Source organism: Symphodus melops (genome assembly GCF_947650265.1).
Source record: "Symphodus melops genome assembly, chromosome: 13".
Lineage (NCBI taxonomy): Eukaryota > Metazoa > Chordata > Actinopteri > Labriformes > Labridae > Symphodus > Symphodus melops.
This window is the reverse complement of record NC_136703.1, coordinates 3894255-3914230: the sequence shown is the minus strand read 5'-3', so window position 1 is coordinate 3914230 and position 19976 is coordinate 3894255. Positions and strand designations below refer to the sequence as shown.

Below are 19976 nucleotides of genomic sequence, written 5' to 3'. Positions count from 1 at the left end.
GCATGGGATTGGGCAGGGTCCATTTAGAAATGTTTTGGATTTAAAATGTGCTTTAAAAAAAAAAAAGAAAAACAAGAAAAGAAATGTAGGAGTGTATACCGTGTTTGTTTAGTTTTGTCATCTGTAAAGCACATTGAGTTTATATTTGAATGAAATGTGCTACACAGATACAACTGAATTCAATCAAAGTTATCCAACTATTGTGTCAACCCCGGTCTGCTCATTACAATTATACCAACTTACAAAATTCTATTTTCAATTAATGAGCAATCAATGACATCCATTACCGATAATACTTAGCCTAAAGCTTCAGTTGCTCCAGTGTTAATAAAAGCCCAAAATGAATACAACTGTTTTTCTGACTCTCTCATATCAAAGACACAGCTTTGATCCTGTCATTAAAATCGTACAAAATACTCAACAGCATTTAATAAAAGAATGAATTGCAAAGTCCACTAAAGTCCACTAACATCGAAACATACAACCAACTGTTCACTAACAGTTCTCTTTTCCTATTGGGAGTTTTGGGGGAAACTGTGACCAATTGCATGGCTCCATCTGAAGTGGAAAGACTTTAAAATGAAGTCACAACACCAACCTTTTGTATGTAATTTGTGTCCATCACACATTATTCAGACGAGGTGAAACTCAAACCTTTTAGCGGTAAGTGTTTGACATTTTTTAACTAAGAATCCATCTGAGAGTATTTATAGCACTGAATCCTGAATTCTTGCAAACTCACTAAGTCCATCATGAGTCATCAGGCACTGAAAAAGCACTGAGCACTCTCCCTCAACATCAAAATTGTGCATCAAATAAAATGATTGTTTTAAGTGCAGAAACAACTTGATAAAGCCAGGTTTACATAGTGCTTTTTGCACACCAGCCTCTAGATCTTTTATGGGAAATCCTGCAGAGGTGAGAACCAGATGGGGATATTGAAAACACCAGAGCGCCGGCTCCCATCATTCATCATCATCAAGGCTCCTGAGAAATTGAAAACAGGCCCCAGAGAAACACAAGTCCAGACACTCGTAGATGAAAAGGGGGCAAGCGTCCAATTAGATGCCTGGAAAACAGATTTCTCCATGCCATGCCAAAGGCCCAGAATAAAGAAGGATGAGAAAAGGGGAAAGCGATGGAAAATATGACAGATGATATCAAAGGGCTATGGCACGGGAGGATATGTGAAATACAATTGCTTAATGTATTACATTCAAAATGACATTTGAGGGTGTAGTTTAATGTTGTCACGAAGCAATAAATTCTAATGTGATAACAATGAATCACAGAGAATTGTTCACAAAAATGAATCAGAGAGAAATGTGCCATTTCTTACTTTTCACACTGGAGCCTAATGTTTGTATTGCGTTTTTTCTACACAAGGTTTAAAAAAAAAAAAATGCAATACAAGCTATTGCATAAACAATGGCCCTAATGATGGCCTATAGTCACAAAAAGTCACTGTGTGGCCTTTTACTGTCTCATGTAGGCGGGCGGCCAGTAGCAATAAAGTTTCATCTATGCTTTGAGCCTCAGTCAACACAGCACAACAGTTCCTGAAACATCCCTGTTCTATTCCCAGTTGCGTTCACAAAGGGTTCTGCTTCAGTTCTTAAGCTACTTTAGTAGCAAAATAGCTCGGTGACGTTAAGAGAAACTTAGCATTTGTAGCAGACACATTTATTCAGCAGTTTTTATGTTTCTGTCAGGCTTTAACAGTGAAAAAGAAATGGTACTTTTCTACTACTTTCGCCACTTACTAGCTCCTGCAAACACGACAGCTGACCCTGATCCTGACCTACCACAAAAAGTTATGTCATGTCAGATGATGTTTTTAACTGACTTTACCAGATCTAAGTATATTCTCTGACAGACACCTTGTCCTACACTGCCCCCATACTGTTGTGTTTTCGTTACAGTTCATAAACGATGACAGGACATTGATGTGAAAAAGGGACAGAGAACACAGTATGTTTGAAGCGGTTAGGCGGGTTGTTAAGTAAAGTCATGAATGTACTGTTCATATGGTAAATTTACTTGAGCTTGTGTAGTTCTTTTAACCTACACATTCACACTCTGATGCAGTGGTGGTTATGTAAAGTGTCCATCAGAAGTAATCCCATTTATTACACCTGATTACACCACTGCCAAAGAGCAGCGGGAGCAACTTAGGGTAAAGTCTTGCCCGAGGACATGTGGCTGCAGGAGCTGGGGATCAAACCCCCAACCTTCAGGTTGAGAGATGATTGACTCTTCCAACTGAGCCACCATAATACACTGTAAAAAAAGAAAAAATTTTTGGTTTTGGCCTACCTGATGAGAGACTCCAGGATGAGAGGAGAAGCTCCTTTCTGGAACTCTAGCTCTTTGTAATGCAGAGCCTTGGCGTATGCGCGACATTTCGCAGCTCTCTCGCCGAGCAGCACGATGCCGTTATCATCTCTGAGAGGCAGAGGGCCCTGAAGAGAAAGAAACATTTAAATGACGAGTTGTTGGTGACATTTATCTCCTTCGATTAGCAATTAGTAGTGTTTAACGTCAACATTATTCTTTTAAACCCTCATATATACAGTTATTGATATCAATGAATGACTTGAATACACTTCCTGCTTCATTGAAATGATTTGTACAAATGCACCTCTGGTCAAGTTATCCTGCGAGTGGTCGTCTGCTCGCCCACAGAAACCATCTAAAGAGCCTCTTTTCCACTGGCTGGGAATACGACACTTTATATGTGTTTTTACTGCAGTCTCACAGCAGGAGGGAACCCTGCTGAATTGATATATTATGATCAGACCATGAAGGTCTCCACCTTCAACGTAACAGTATCGTCACTAATTAGCTCAGCATGTGTGGTCAGACCGTAGAATAAAGAATAAAATGAAAGCACTCTGTTAAAAGGAATTTTCTTTCAACCCAAGCATGAATCTAAAGTCCAACCAATAAAGGTTTTGAGGTTGATAGTTAACGACGACTAATATAACAGACAGATTAGGGCCAGGACAATCTTAAAAAAGAGCTTTTTAATCCAAACAAGTTTCTTTCCTAGTGAAATAAATGTCTAATAAATATCAGCCGAAGCAAAAACAAACCTTCTCTTCAAGGATTGTACATCAGTTCTTTTCTCATACAGTAGTACGATGCAAGGAAGGGTGTCTTCAATTATATGGAAACACCCGTCAGTAAAAGTATTTCTAAAAGTAGTATTTGAATGTTACTGTGCCTCAAGCTGCCATGCAGGAGTGTGACAGGGTAAACTCGGCTGCAGTAACTTTTGGCACATCATTGACCTTTGTTAAGACTTGGGTCCTTCACTCGTTTGTACATTGACACATTTCCTGACTATATCTTTGCACGTTCTGCCATCACAAACTGTTTAGCACCTGGCTCAACACATAAATTCAACAGACTGACACAAAGTGTAGTCTGAAGACATGTTGACGACAAGAAAAAAAAAAGATAAAATGAACTGATCCGAGTGAACCATCGTTGTCGTTTCTGCAAAGACAACACCAAAACAGATGAGGTTTACATGTGGCTGCCCGTTGGAGACCCATGTAAGTACAACATGTTTTCAAATGCTATTTCAACATCATATAAAACAGACTAGCCCTATTTGGTTTAAGGGGGATGGACAGTTTTTATTAATAATAGGAATGTCGTTTCACATTGTGAGATGTGTACATATTAAAGGTGTGAAGTCGAATAAAAAGATATTCAGGAAAAAAATATTTATATATGTACACATATATATATACACATATACATATATATGTATGTGTATATATATATATATACACACACACACACATACATATATATACACATACATATACACACATATATATATATGTACAGTATGTGTGTGTGTGTGTGTGTGTATATATATATATATATATATAGGGGAATGTTGTTGTTCAGCCATTGGTAGAAAACAAATAACATCAAGCGCTAAAAGAGTGAACTAAATGCTGGCTTCTCCTCATACTCATGTTTACTCCTCATAAACATGACACTATCTGCCGTATGGAGAGAAGTATTTTTTATGTTGTGGCTTCAAAAGGAGAAAGGAGATGAAAAGCGAAAAAACAGGACTGCTTCAAATAAATGTCCTAGCTGTACATCAGAATGTCTCCATGCATTGTCCTGTATCTGTGTCCACTGCATTCTTAATGATTATACAAGGACGTCCAAGTCCTCATTTGTTGTTTGATGCTTTAGAGGGGTGATTTGAGATTACATTTCATTTTGCAGAAAATGCTTCCTTAATCAGCCCGGTCAAATCCATGCACTGTATGAAAAGCTTGAGGCAAACTTGAACAGGATAATGCAAGATCTGTAAGATCCAGTCCGGTCCTCACCCAAACAAAACTCAAAAAAGAGGAATCCCCCCCCAAACGGTACCGCAGTGATTCTATGGTTAGAAGTGGTTGTTGCCGTTCAGAGCTCACCTTGTCACTGTGCTCCATGAACTCGGCCAGGTTGAGCAGAGTCTGCGTGACCTCAGCGATGTCTTGAGAGGTCAGAGCTAGCTCGATGCTGCGGATAAGCTCATCCTGCTGGTCTTCACTCAGCTCAGACCAACAAGACAGGAAGGCGGCATTGAACAGATCCCTGTGGACAGAAGGAGTAGAATAGACGTATAACACCAAGGTAGCAAATCACAAACACGTATACGTCTGGAACGCCTACCTTGAAGACCTTGAAGAACTCGCATAACTAAAAGTGAAATCCCTTTGGATATAATCAGACAGAACAACAGCCAATCACATCAACAGGATGTGTGACATAGTGATAGGCTGCTAAGTCTCAAGTACAAAACAGCTAGCTTGCCAACACTTTGTGTGGCCTGACATTGTGTAAAAGCCAGAACTTAGCTCTCGTGACCTTCCTTTCAGTGTCAGCCTCAATGTGCTGTGAGCAGCTTATACTAATCATCTGTGACCTCCTGTTACTCACTGACATGAAGCTCGTCTTTCTTCCACAAAGTAGTCAAGGATACTTTTGATTGAACCACGCATGATCTAAATCAGACCTGGGCAAACTACGGACCGTTGGCCACACCTGGCCCATTGTGCGTCCTTGTCCTGCCCGCGCAATGCCAATCATAAATCAAAATATACTGTATATTTATACCGTGCATGCAATACAACTCTGACACTTTATTTTGAAAGATATTACTTATTTGACCTGTAAACCACAATTTAACAAAGCCTATTTCGACTATTTTTATTTTTATGATTGCCAGTACCAGCTATTCAAAATATATAATTTTGTATTTTACAGCGAGAGAACGTTGAGCAGAGTTCAAGTTATCGTTGGTACGGACCTCTGAAAAAATTTGTTTCTCCCTTATAAAAAGCCCTGATCTAAATGAAACTAGAGTTGGTGCCTCAACCTGAACAAACTGTGATCGTGTCCAAATGGTTAACCATCTTCTTGATGTGTTTTCGGCTGCAAAATGACTCGGTTAGATTGGAGAAAAAACCTCAAAAACAAAGTGAAATACTGAGTTAACTTTGACATTTGCTCACACAGAAGACAAATATATGGAGTGAAAGTGGGGGAAAGAGTTGCATTTGATCTATTAGCTCAGCTCATCTGGCACAGAATGACTGTCTGAAATAAGAAGGGAGCAGACACATCAGACCGAGAAAATAAAACACGAGCTTGCAGAGCAGTGTGGTTCCCAGGCTTACCGTGTTTGACACAACTGTAACATTTATTTATTGGGTTGAATCAGGCTTTGAATCAATTTAGGCAAGCAAATCAATCAGGACTTAGATTTCTTTCTGGTGTGCAAGGATCACTGAAGTAATGTTGTTTAATAGATTTGAAAACAGAGCATTTAAAATATTTTCCTGAAACAATCTGCTTCACATTTACAGCTTCACACTGTAACATCTGGAAACTTGCAGCTAGTGCACCAAGTCTTGTACTGTTGGTAACTGAGAATCATCACAACAACAGCTGATGTCTCGCTGCTTTGCCCCCTCAGCTCTTAAAACACGAGATGTGCAAAGTACAAAGACAGAGTTTAAGGGATGCGTTTTGCCTCTTTGGTTTTTATGAGCTCTATGAATTATGTGAATGTTTTCAGCTGTCTGTCATGGATGTAAGGCATTATGAAGCAAAGAGGAAGTGAGCTAGTGAGGCAGACATGACAGAAGTGTTGTACCTGGCCAAAGGGATGTAGGTTTGAGCGAGCGACCAGCATGATCGCAGGGCTGGGGAGGAAGACTCTTTGAGCAAAACGACACTCAAGCGCCGAAGCCACTCCAGCCAGTCATCTTTAGACACCTTCCTGGCTGCACCCCAAGCCTGTTGAAAGACACACACAGGAAGTCATGCATCTCAGGAGTCACTGGGAGCCGTCACGTACACCTTACCATTTCAGCATATCATCAATAACAAACATGGACAAGTCTAAAAGTAGCAGAGCGGAACACTTAGCAAAGATATTATAATGAAATAGAAGTTAAACACATAATCAAGACGTAAGCACAGCTGGACTGTGTTATAGTTCAATTAGGATTATGATGTGACTGCACAATCATTAGCACACCAGCAGATTTCATAATGATAACATCAGTGTATTCCATGATTAAATGACTTGTACTTGTGATAATTGAAACCTTCTTGCTTCAGATGCATCCCTGACTGTTTTATAGAGAAACCCAAGGAATGCAAAAACATCTTTTAAATGGGTATGCAGGCTTACTCTGTTATCTCTTAAGTACAAGCTAAACTCTGTGTAGTAAGAAGAGATGAGTGTATAGCACAAAGACATCGTCACTGAAACACAACAGACTTTAAAAAGGTCCCGACACTCTCAACCTTCTCCTTTCTCACGAGCTGTTCAGCTCTGACATTAAAATAATTGGATGGCCGGTAGCTGGATCTTTAATAAGGGTCTCTCGTATCATTTACTGCACTGCTAACTTGCTCCAACACAGTTACCATAGGGACGTAAGTTGTGAACTGCTGTCGAAGCCATTAAGTTAACTGGCTCATCAGCTCTCCTGTGTGCAGTTAAGGCCTCTGATGACTTTGAAGGACATATGATTCACATTATCTAGATGGGGTTTTTTACAAACCATACAGTGACCCCATGCTGGCCTGCAGGGAAGCATCTGTATCCATCGTGTTTCCCTGCTCCTTTGTTTTCCCTTTAATTAATCAGCAGCTTGTTGGTTTGAAGTTCAAAACAAGTAAACTAATGACTTGTAGACTGGATTGTTTACTGTACATAATCTCAAGACCTGCAGTCGCAGCTCTGCGAGTGAAACAAACAACAGTTGTGTGCGTGTCACCTCTCACGATGAGAGAATTCATGAGCCAAGTGAAATGTCAGTTATATCTTCTGACCTTCTGGAGTGCAGTGGTGCTGACGTGGAGCTTCTTCATGGGTCCGGCCTCCACTGGCCCGCTGACCAGAGCATCGCCTTGGTAACCGCGGAGCTGGCGGTGCAGGAAGATTAGAGGGTCCTCTTCCTCCTCTGCCAGAGTGTAGCCCTATTGAAGGCACAAACACACACACACACACAGGCCACACACACACAGGCCACACACAGACTGACTGTTGATTCAGGCTCTCAAAACATGTTTTAGGAAGTACATTTCCTTCCGGGGAATAACTGTTGATAAACAGGCAAACATAATGACTCTCTTATGGCGCACTGTGTCTAAAAACTGTTTTGTTTATTTATGATTATGTCATTTGTGGCGTGACCCTGTGCATTTACCCTGCGTCATGTGTTATAATGTTTAGACCTGACTGTGCACAAGGCAAAGAACATTATTCAGTAAATACGTTATGACAACAGCATGGTGTTTAAAGAGTATATATTTATATTGGGGGGGGGGGGCTTACCTTAACAATACGACATATGAGGATGTCATAACGCTGGTGGTTGATCCTGTGCTTCAGCATCACTTTGTTCACCATGGGGATGAAGATCTGGTACTGATATAAGAGGGAAGGGAAGGAGAGTAAATAAAAGGGTGTGTTTGTTCTTTATGTGGTTAAGCTTGGCTACCGCTTTTCCCTCGCCTTAAGCCACAAACCTCGGGACCCTGCACTTGTATCTAACCATTATGAGTCCCAGATCAAAAGCTTTCCCCTGCACATTGGTTGCCAGACGTGGCTGCACGTGGACTGGTGGTTCTGTGGCCGTGCTGGAAAACCATAGGAGGGTTTAAGGGATAAGAAGAGGTAAATGTGACCTCATCCACTCTCATAAACACAACCCCCTGCCGCCTATCGGTCAATGACATCAGCAGTCTGGCAGGAAGTAATAAAGACTGTGGGGGGTGAGGGTTGCCGAAACTGCTGTTCATGAGAAGCCAGCAGTAGGGAGGCTGGAAGCGGTCGTCCAGTAGTAACAGCTACTTCTGAAGGTAGCCCTCGGGACAGCCAAAAATACCTTCTTGCCCAGCTGGAACACGAGTGAGGACAGGGTGTCCATGGAGGTGGAGCGCAGCTCAGGCGTACTGTCCAGTGCGCGAACAATCGGGTGGATAATGCGCGAGGCATAGTCAGTGAAGTCCAGGGACTCTGTCAGCCGGTCCAGCGTCTCCAAAGCAACCCTGAGCCACACAGAGAAAAAACAAAACTCTCAGTTTAACTGGAACACTAGCAGGACAGAGGCCATCGCTGCTTCAGATGACATTTTAAAGCAGGATATTTGAAGGTTTTAAGTAGTTGCCAGACGATCATTAAATGTTTAGCTGTTAATCATTCTACCAGCAGACACAAGGTCCTCTGTCTGGAAATATAAAGCTGCAACATTTGGATTTTTCCATTTCGGCGGTGCAATCATTTCAATTAAAATGTGAGTTAGTAAAACAATATATCCACGTTGAATGAATCCTGTGAGAAATAAGGGTAACTTCACACAAGATCCAAACCAAAGAGACAACCGTGTGGAGTATACTGACTTGCGAGCCTGCAGAGGCACATCAGGGGCATCAAACAGCTTCACAATAGGAGGCAGGAGCAAGTGCAGGTAGTCGTCAAGGTTGGCACCAAACAGCTGGATCGCATGCAGCAGCTGCAAAGTAGAGCACACACTGCAACAGTAAACATGAGCAGTCCTTTTTAATGAGCTAGTTATTGTTAAACAGCCTTTTTCAGGAGTCCTTAAAGAAAAGCTGGCTGGCTTTTTATTATTCAGCATGCTGCTGGCACACATATGAGCCTTCCAGGAAAATTCCACTTTGCTATAAGTGAATAAAGTGCGAGTGTCTTTGAGTGTCACCTCCCAGCCCAGAGACCATAAAACACAGCACAAAGAGCGATGGAGCTACAAAGGCATATTGTAGGTACATCAACACAGAAACACACACAGCAGGCCTGCTGATGGGCCAGTGCTCATATATTATACGAGTAAAGAGGTTTAGAGTTTGGCCACAAACGTAGGAAAATGGGGGTGAAAACAAAGCCATCTTAAGGATTGAAGAAAGAAAAAAAATATATATATATTTCTGAGAGCAGATTGAAAATATATTTGTCCCCCTATCCGAAGCTTTCACAAACTTAAGCCAACAAAAGGTGTGAGGCATGTTGGGCTGGGGCGCAGGTAGCACAGTGGTTCGTGAACGGGCCTCAATGTACGGAGACCGGTGGTACGGTTCAGTTCGGTTCATCTCGGTAAGATACGTATTTTGTGGCGTTCCCTGAGACTAAAGCCGGGAAAGGTGGAGCCGAACACTGCAGCCTGTTGATTGGTCGAAAAAATCGTGACTTTGCGTGCGACAGCAGAAAACCCAGCCATGTTTAAATACACAATTTTTTTTTTTTTTTTTTCCGGCTGTATTTGTCCCTGGGCACACAGCCTTCTCTGAAACAAAGCTTGATTGAGTTTTGTAATAAAGAGCCACATGCCAGTGACAGAGTAGATAAACTGCTGGATGTCTTCCATCATTGGCCTTCGTCATTTACTGTGTCGCGTTTTTCTTCATTGTTGAATTCATTAGCGGGGTACACTAGTCCCTCCAAACGGGCGGTCCATGTTCGAATCCGACCTGTGGCTCAGAGTCCCATCGCTCTCTCTCTCTCTCTCAGAAAAGGAAATGTTGTGCCGTCAACCAAATACATTTTTGTTCCCAGATTTATTGACAGTTCTTTTCAGCTATGATCCACTGTCATACTAAATATAAAAGATCCTGGGCATTCACTTCTTTTTCTCAGTATTTGTTGATATTTTACAAATGGCGTGAGACACAGCCAAGCCACGAAGACATCACAGCTTTCATGTCACAATAATACAGACTCAGCAAAATACAGCAGTTCAAAAGAATCAGCATCTGATCACTTGTTGGTAGAGGAAGATGAACAGGTATTCACTTTGTGTACTGAGACCCAACCCTTATGTAATATTGAGAATATTACATTCTGACATGAATCATTATGGTTGCAGGATTCTCACGGTGTTCCCGAGTGAGCTGTGTGCTTCTCCTTTGGGAAAGTTTGTATTCCTGTGTAATTGTCACGTCATGTAGTGTGGAGCACGTGTGCTCGGATAGATGGTGGTCTGAAAGCATGACATAAGTTGCAGCCAACAAACTCACCCCAGCCCCTCACACCCATCATGACCACCTCTGCTCTTTCCCAGCACTTCTACCCCCACAACTAAATTGTGCACGGCGAGACAGCAGGAAGCCGAGGTGAAGGAGTGAGAAGTGTGTGTGCGTGTGCTGGACAGAACAGCTTCTTGAATGATGGAAGTATGTTTTTCTTTTCTTCTCCTTTGGACTCGAAGGTAACTCGACTCCTACCTCCCCACCATTCCATGACCCTCATCCTGTTCTGAAGATTAAGCTCAAGACCCTGGCCTGAGTCAAAGACTATCCAGACTGTGGGCTGCAGGGTTATCTAATACAGCACACTCTGAGAACTAACAGATGCAGACTAGAGAGCCCTAAATGACTGAGCTTCTTATGATTCTGTGTTTGTGGTTTGTGTCTAAACCATGATTTAAAGTTTGAGAGAAAACTCGACAACTCCTGGCAGCAGCTGCTGAAACGTGAGAGTGTGCTAGCTACAAGTCTATGCAGTCTTTAAACTGCTGTAACACAAGTGAGCGGCTTGGAGCTGAGCAGATATTTTGATGGATATCGACGGAAACGGTGAACAGAAAAGCAGCGGCCCCAATAAGTCAACCTTGCACTGAGCTCCTGTGCTCTCTGATACTGTGTGGGGCGATGGGAAGGCATTTTAAACACAAAATCAGTTTGGCGAAATGAAGTCGTCTACTCAAATAACAACTCAAAGCTAACATTTGATCTTTTCAATCTGATTAGTGAGCTTTCTCCACCAGATTTATGACTCACTACTTGCGGGTTTTTTTCCATTTATCAGTACAGCTGTCAAATGTCAAAGAGAGGAGCGTAATCAACTCCGACCATTAAGAAAAGCCTGCTGCATTATCTTAAAGACGAGGTCATGCTCGACTAAGAGACGCATTTAGCTATTTAACAACACTAAACTTAAGGTTGTGTTTTGTTTTGTTATTGGCTTATTTTCTTGTCTTGTTTTGAGAAGGATTGAACGTGAGACAGGAAGCAAAAACATCAACACAAAAGATTCTCCTGCGTTCATTATGACAACAGTGAGATTCCTGTAGGGAGACGGCAAAAGCAAAATACAGTCTAATCACATTGGATGCAAGCAGCTGCAGAAAGATACAGAAATCAAGGAATGACAAGGTTCAGTTTGGACCAGACAGTGCTGCCTTGATGGACGTACAGACAGCTGACCCCACCCTACACTTCGATGGACAGAAATCAGACTGAAAGGTTTGTGTTCGAACACATTCAACTAGAAAAGCTGAAAGCTATTTCTGTTTACATTTCTTTGACATGATGTCTTCCAATGAATGTTCTTATATTTATTACCTTCCTTATCTGCTTTTATTTCCAAACACTTTGAGACAGTGTAAAGAAAACAAACAAAAAAAGTGGGCATGTTTTCTCAGAGATAAAGGCAAGATTAAATTATTTGTTTACATGACAACTAGAAAGCAAGAATTTTAAAGAAGTTTGACTGGCTGTTAAAAATGTAAAAGTCGGCGACAAGAAAAGTGAAAATGTTGCTATGCTGGAGGACTTGGCACAAAAAGCGAGAGCATCATTAAAGAGCAACACGCTGATGATCACTGCACTCGACCACTGCAGGCAGCAGCGCCTGTTTTATTAGTATTATTTTATAAGGTCTCGATTTCTTTTTTATTTCTGCTATTTCTCTGCACTCTGCTGAGTCAGCGTTCATGGCAGCAGTAACCAGTTTTAAAGTTCCATGTTTTTATTTGTTGAGTCTCTGCTGAGGCTCCTCGCGAGCGACTTTGTGAAAGCTGTTCCAGCTCCGTGACCACACTTTCAATTTCAGCCTCACCGAGTTCATTTCTGTAACCACTCAATTTGTCAAGACTTTATTGTTTTGATTTTCGTCTGAGTTTTGCTGTTTAAATTCTCCTTTTTCTTCCCCTGATTAAATCTGTCAGGAGTCCCTGCTGTAATAACTGCTGTTAAAAGAACTCAATCCCTTCTGTGATTTTGAAATGTTAAACTTCCAGGGGTCGTAGTTTCAGGCTCAGGCCACAGTTATTTTAATCATGGAGGGGATAAAAAATTTTTTTAAAAACTGCACAAACACAAAACTTAAAATTCTCACATGTATAGATGTAAACAAACAAAAACAAAGTACTGTTTGTTTCTGATAGTCATGCGCCCATGCCATGACACTAATGATACTAATACATAATCTATCTTCTAATTGGTTGTACTTGTATTCTCTCGTCTTAGTTTCCTTGGATAGCGCGTTGTCTTTGGTAAAACACTGTTCCAATGCATGAACTACATTGGAGTGGCTGGGATCTGTATTCCTTCATGCATCTTGTGACGAGCTGGGATTCTTGCATAAAAGACTTCTTTCCCCCAGAAATACCTTTTAACTTTGAGTTTAAGAGACCACGGTTAGTGTCTACGCTGACTTATTGTTCTGTTCATTTGTAAAGATCCGATAAGCTGTGCCCTCGAGCTCAGCCGTTCTTCCTGGGGTCCTGGAACAATGCCAAACTATGAGCTTTTACTTGACCTAGAAGTACTCTTGGTGCTTATCTTACACTTGAAAATATACAGTTTAGTAACTGTTCATGGGTCAAAAGGTCACCTGAATGGTCTCCAGAATGAAAGTCAAGGCTCTTTGGAGTATTACCCTCCACAGTACAGCAAAGGCAGATTAGAAACTACTCTTCTGGGACACACAGCAGCATTGGTGTCTTCACCACCCTGAATGTCTCACTCACCTTGATGGTCACGCTGCGTCCGGTGCTGTTGTCGTGCATGAAGACACGCAGCATGTGCGGGATCAGCTGAGGCAGGTAGAGCTTGAACTCTCCGCCGAGCGCCACCACTATTTGCTCGATCAGAAGGATGATGGTGTTCTGCATGGGGTTGTTTGGTGTCCAGTACTCCTACAGGGCACAACACAATATGTGACAGCAGTTCAAGTGACATCACATTAGTTCTTTTACAGCTGATAAACGGGACGGAAATCTCTATTTTTGCTTCTATAAAGCACACAAGAGAGAGTCGATTTGATACGAGCTTTTGAACTTGAAAATGAGTTTACCAAGTCGCTGACCTTCAGGTAAAACATTTAAGGTGAGTTCGCTGTAAACTATCACCTAATCCTGCAGACAGCTGCCCATGTCTGTTAAACTCTTGTTCTGGATAAGACTGACCTAAATTGAGGTGCATCCAATTTCAGAAGATAAATTTTTACAACATTCAGCGGGTACATCCAAAGCACTACATCATTCTTTTCGCTCTCCTAAAACACAGAAGGTTTTCTTGTTGTGAAGAACTGGGTCAGAAGAATTGCTCCAATCAATGATCTGAATGTGAGTGTGACTTTTGGACGGATGCCCTTTGGAAATACAAAATGTTCACGTGCCAGACGAAGAGAGGGAGAATCATGATACTGGATGACGAGGAATGGAGACAATTTCCTGTCATGTGGGACTGACATCACGTCTCTGTGTGGCTTATGACACCGTTTTAGAGAAGAAAAAAAACTAGCCACTGCAACTGTGTGTACATTAGAGATAATGGCAGTTGGAGTTACAGTGGAAGACTTGAAGTCACGCAATGCGTCAATCAGTCAATGGACTTCAGCTGTGAGATCTGGCAGAGGTGTTTTGTCAGGGACCAGAGGTCTCGAGCAGCCCCCAACTTCCTGCTTTCCCTGCCTGTGGCAGCTGAGCAGAGTGCAAGTGAGTGTACATCCTGAATGGTTATTCCAGCCCTCTCATCTGGATGCAGGAGCAGAGCTGAAGCAAAAATGAATAGATTCTTTGTTTCACTCGCCATTTATTAACTCAGGGGGACTCGAGGAGCACTGGTCCAGTTCTCTCCATTACTTACTTCAGGAGGAGTTACCGCCATCGCAAAAGTGTCAGAAACAGTATTACCAATATTCCAAACGGAGAACAGTTATATGATATTTTGTGCCGTGCTATATGATTATGTGTTAAGAAAGTGTCTTTGAGCAACTGCAAGTGCCATGATTTGAGTAACTGTTCCACACCACGTGAAAAAAGTGAATTTCAGGGGCCACCATTTTTCTCTTTTAATATTTTCCCTTCAACAATTAATCACGCTGTGTGAATACAAACACAGCACAGAGCTGTATGGCTGAGAAAGTTTTTGAGAATGTGTCGTTCTTAACAATGAGCCAAAAAAAAAAAAAAAGAGCAGCGTGAAGAGAATATTATCCAGCACAAACACCATGATTGTCTCATTCTCTCAGTCCTGCAGCCTCTTTAATCTTGTTAGCTAAATACTACACCACACATGATGTACACTGCTGTGTGACAGGGGGCCAGACTAACCACAGGCCCTGAACACATTACTCCTAATAGGGAAAAGTGTCTAGCACAACTGAGCACAATTAAGGGTTTGCAGCTGTTTGCCTGGCTCAAAAAAACACAGGAGGGGTTGGGTGATCGTTGTTGATTCTTGCACTTACCCTAATGAGTGTGAAGATGTCGTCCATATAGGGACGGATGTGGATCTTTACAAAGCACACCACCATTCCCATCTGCTGGAAAAGGAACTGGAGGACAAGAACGGTAAAAAAATAAAAAAAAAAAGAGTGAGAGATTTGCATTGAAAATAACAAGCATTGAAGCAGAGGGCATCCTTTGTAATGTGTTAACTACCTCTCTGATACTGGTGTCACAGACCCGGATGACATTGAGGAAAGTAGGCATGACCTGGGGAAGAAACTGGACACACTTGAGACCCAGAGACTTAAAGATGAAGGTGACAGCCTGGACCACCATGGTATGATGGTTGGAGAGTGAAGGGTCTCTCAGGATGCGCATCAGAGTGACAATAGCCACGGCAGGATAAAATTCATCCAGTGGCAGGTTGCCCATATTCACCAGCATCTCACTGGTGCTGTAGTCCGCTGTGGAGGAGACGAAACAAAGGGAATGACTTATATTCTGCTAAATATGACTCGAACAACATAACATCTCCTTTATTGACAAACGTGTTAAATGGTGTGTAATGCAAATACTTATTCAGGAACTTAATTTGCCCGGACAAAATGTATTGTTTACTGCATGAAACAACAGTGAAGGAGGTTTTTATTATTATACATTTAATTTTAAATAATATATGTCCCTAGTCTGTCTACAAACCCTGCTTTTCAGAAAATGTGTGCTCAAACAGGCTGTTTGGAGATTTTCCCTTCATGACATCACAAAGCCCCTCCCCCATGTGGGTGACATTTCAAAGCTAGTTGTTTTGGGTTTATTTTTAAGATTTATTTTGGGTGTTTTATAGCCTTTATTAGAGTGGAGGACAGTGGATAGGGTAGAAAGGTGGGGAGAGAGTGTGCGGAGAGACATGCAGGAAGGATCGCCACAGGCCGGACTCGAACCCGGGCCGCCCGCGCGAGGACTGAGCGTCAATACATGGGGACGCGCACAGTGCCACTGCGCTATCCCAAGGCCAAGTGTTTGAACCTGCGTTCTCACCGTAAACAATGGGTCACGAAGCGAGAAAGCCCGAGCCACCCGAGCGCTTCCACAAAGGGGGCGTTCTCAGACACAGCTCATTTACATATTTAAAGATACAGACACAGAAACAGCCTGTTCTGAGCAGAGCTGAAATTGAGGGGTTCATAGGCATAGACAAATACAGGATCAGAATAGGTTTTTATGAAGACATTTCACAAACATGTTTGACTGACCTCTGGATTTATTAAAACTTAATGAAAATGAAGATATGTGACCTTTAAAAAAGCGTGGTAAACGATGACCTACAAAAGGAACATACTGTCAAATGTTAGTGCATGACATGCAACTTGTGGTTTGAATCATGGAAGATAGAAAAAAACAAAACTATTTTTTTGCTTCAACTTGAGTTTGGTAGAATAAACCGTTTCCAAAGCCAGACGATAAAAAGCTCCACCAGCTTGATTCTTAAAAATAAAAGCTTCCACATAACCTACTTCTCGCTTTTTTCCAAATGTGATGGTATCATCACTAATATGGAGCTTATTTTATGACTATAAATCCATTTCCAACTATAACTTCATCAATCCAACCCTGGTGACGATATAAAATGGCCAATCGTGCCGTCACCACACTAAAAGACCATTAGTCAGGCATCAGTCCTCCAGTGTGCAGCTCTGAGTGTATTAACGGTGATTTATGGCGTCTCTGACGGCCCCTTGTGCTATCGAAATCAACACGGCGTCCTTGGAGTACTGCTGAAAATGCATCTGGTGCTGGCCATAAAATCTGACAACAATAATATTCTGATGGGAGAGAAGAGCTGATATTGTTGGCTTGTTGCTGTCGGTTCTGGCACAATCATTTATGATATCATTGGACAACAAATTTAAAAAAAAAAGTTTTCTTTGTCTAATAAGCCAAATCTTGATTACAGTAGTTGATGAATGTACTCTATGTATTTAGCCTTGTTTAGACTCAAGAACAAAAGAACAAATATTTTGTTTGCCAACATAAACAAACAAAAAAAACCTTTTTGGTTACTTCAACGTGTTGTCAGTTAAAGCATAAATCCATTTCCACTAAGCACAGGATGTGGATGGATATGACAAATAAGAAAAGAGAAATGACTGATTATGATACATCCCTTCAAAGCTTAACAGAACCTTCTTTAATCCAAGTAAAAAAATGAATCCTCCTGTTATATTTAACAAGACCGCTGCAATGGAACAGCAAGAGAAACTGATGCAGATGTGCTTCCCTAATGTGCCAATGTTCGGGCAGAAAAGGAGGTCATCCAGCTGAGAAGGCCACAGCTGGGTCAACTTTGCACACCGACATCTCGATTGCTGAGGACGGGCAGTCAGGGGGAGAGCAGGGCTTGAGATGATTTGCAGTGTTAAGATCACTTGAGACTTGTTGTCTGAACCTTCATCAACACACCCACGCCAAGACAACCCTTTGATTTTCTTTATACCAGGGAACACCCAGTAATCTCACTTTTACCCTTAAATTAAGATGTCAAAGTGATTGCTACAATGTGTATAACGCTTTTTAAGACTCAAGCTCGAGCAGGGGACATGACAGTTGAAATGACAGTACACATGAGAGTTAAGAATAGTTGTGCACAGGATTAGAGAGCAAAAAAAAAAATCCTTATTTAAGCAAACTACGGTAGTTGCAGCCTTTTTACTTGTATAATGCATTTCTCTCTTTGTAATGACTAGTTTTCGGCATGTTTGTCTGTGAAAGAAAATGCAAATGGGGTCTGCCTGTTCCTTTTTCTCTGCAGAGCTATTGACTTTTACGAGGCATCTGAGAGCACAGACGTCTGATTTTCAGCATTTCACCGGCCCTCTGCTGGAGTACAGTTTCAGCTGCTCCAGTTCAGTTTCCCTTAAGACCCTGGGCTGTAGACATAACAGATTGGCACAGAGCTTGTCAGGCTAAAGAGGGTAGCTTTGTTGTTAGATCTTTTATTATTCTAGCCTTCACCAAGTCTAGATTAATGGTCGTGATAGATGGCTACACATCTGTATCCTAACAGCCCACAAACAGCCGAGGGAGGCGGCAGCACTGCAGTAACTCAAGCTTCAGATGTGTAGGAAAAGAAAACGGAACTGCTTCCATGCCTTAAAAACTTATGTAAACACTCAGAAGGTATACACAACATTTCATCTGTTTTATTACCCCTTCTGCCTGTCGTGACCTGTTTGAAGTCAGGTGAGGAGACTGGCCGAGACAATGACCTCCCACATAACAAAAGACATGCTGTCAAATATTGCAAGCTCCAGACACTGACCCTGACTAATCTGCCAACAGATGCACAGCCTCCAATTCTGGTCACAGTCCATTTCGCAGGAGAACAACCTGGTAAAACCATTACCGTATTGTCCGAGGTCAGAGTCGCAGACACACGACTGGATCTGACAAGAGAAGTCCTGCGTTCTCCATACACAGCGCCCATGACGACAGACAGATGAGCCGTTTTATTGCCCTTGTTATGAATTTCCAAAATCTCCGGCAGGTGACGAGCTTCAAGTGACAGCATGAACTTTAACTGTGCTCCACCATCAGGTCAAACATTTCCATCCATGTCAAAGCCTCCACAACTACCGTCAGAGTGTTTGCATTAAGTCACAGTCAACAGAAGAGGCTTTTTATTTCTGATGTGATGTTGCTGCTATGTCCTTCAGTAAGAGCTTTGACCCCACCATGAAGAAGACTTTAAAAAGGGGCTAAATCAAATGTAAGACTCTTTTCACAAATGCACTTAACACCTGAAACTCAATGTATGTCATTTTACTGGTTAGTCATCATTGTGAATACAAACGGACACTCTTTATCTCGACTTTACCTGAATTTTTTTTTTTTTAAATCTTGATTTTTTCCTACCAGGCCCCTTTGGCGCTTTCATAAACTGTGTGAAGTGCATGTAATTATAACTATCATGACACGTCTATTCACCAAATGTTATTCTAATTGTTGATAATGTGATGATGTTGAACTACAGGTTTTATCGATATCAAGACAAATATTCTCATATAATAGACCCTGTTGCGTCGTCCGGGTCAGCTTTGTTGTTTTTACTTCATGTCTCGTGAGACGTAACCTGGGATACTTTCATAGAGCCAATTATTGAAGAGTTAGAAGCATCTTATCACTGCAGGTCCTGAACATATCATTCATTGGGTCATTCCAAGGAGCAAATGGAGTAAAAAAAGAAGAAAGGAAGTGCTGTTCACCCAGTGTATCAGACTGTTAAACAATGTACATCTAAAACGTCTTTAAATATTACTGCAGAATCATGAAGTCTGCTCAGACTCTCATCAAAGTCCATCAGGGGTCAGGAGAGGGGTCAGGACCTGGATAGATCGCAGCCTCATTGTTTGATAGTTTATTGAATGGGTGAAAGTCAGCACAGCAGGAAAGAGGAAAGCATGGTGGGGAAAAAAATTAGATCCAGATGTGAAACCTGTATAAATTACTGAGGACGGTATTTTGACAAGATTTGATCTTTTCAAGCAGATACTGGAGAGGTAAGAAAATGCCTCACGAGAGCCCGTGCTAGTGTGTGACGACAAATAGAGGCTAAATAGACTTTGACAGCATAGAAAAAAAAACAAGTAGAAAACATTTGAATTGGACTTAAAAAAAGATTGATCAGATATGGATGCACATTTAAGCATAAATGAATGTAGACTGCATCAGCAATCTGCTCTCACACATGGCATTACTTGAAACAAATGAAAATGACACGTCTAATTTTTTTTAAGTCCTCTAAGAGCTGTCTGTCTAAAGTGGGTCATCTTAAATTCAATCCAGTTGTGGGGCTATTTCCCTCTGAACTGGCAGACCCTCACTCTGGAGGTAGATGAGCAGGGTGCAGGTCAGACAGAAGCCAGAAATTCAATCCTGAAAGAAAGAGGCCTCCACTGAATTGAA

General features: G+C 41.7%; 1 protein-coding gene across 5 annotated transcripts in view; it reads right to left on the bottom strand.

The window, feature by feature from the left end:
- Positions 1-19976, bottom strand: part of mtor (mechanistic target of rapamycin kinase) — a 90287-nt gene that overhangs the window by 54351 nt on the left and 15960 nt on the right. For all 5 annotated transcript variants that reach the window (XM_079360448.1, XM_079360449.1, XM_079360450.1 and 2 more), the window contains 10 exons: positions 15228-15478; positions 15035-15121; positions 13311-13478; positions 8944-9056; positions 8430-8592; positions 7877-7969; positions 7372-7518; positions 6182-6324; positions 4455-4617; positions 2317-2462 (listed from right to left, as the gene is read on the bottom strand). In XM_079360448.1, coding sequence (XP_079216574.1) covers positions 2317-2462; positions 4455-4617; positions 6182-6324; positions 7372-7518; positions 7877-7969; positions 8430-8592; positions 8944-9056; positions 13311-13478; positions 15035-15121; positions 15228-15478 — 1474 coding nt within the window. The remainder of the gene's footprint in view (positions 1-2316; positions 2463-4454; positions 4618-6181; positions 6325-7371; positions 7519-7876; positions 7970-8429; positions 8593-8943; positions 9057-13310; positions 13479-15034; positions 15122-15227; positions 15479-19976) is intronic.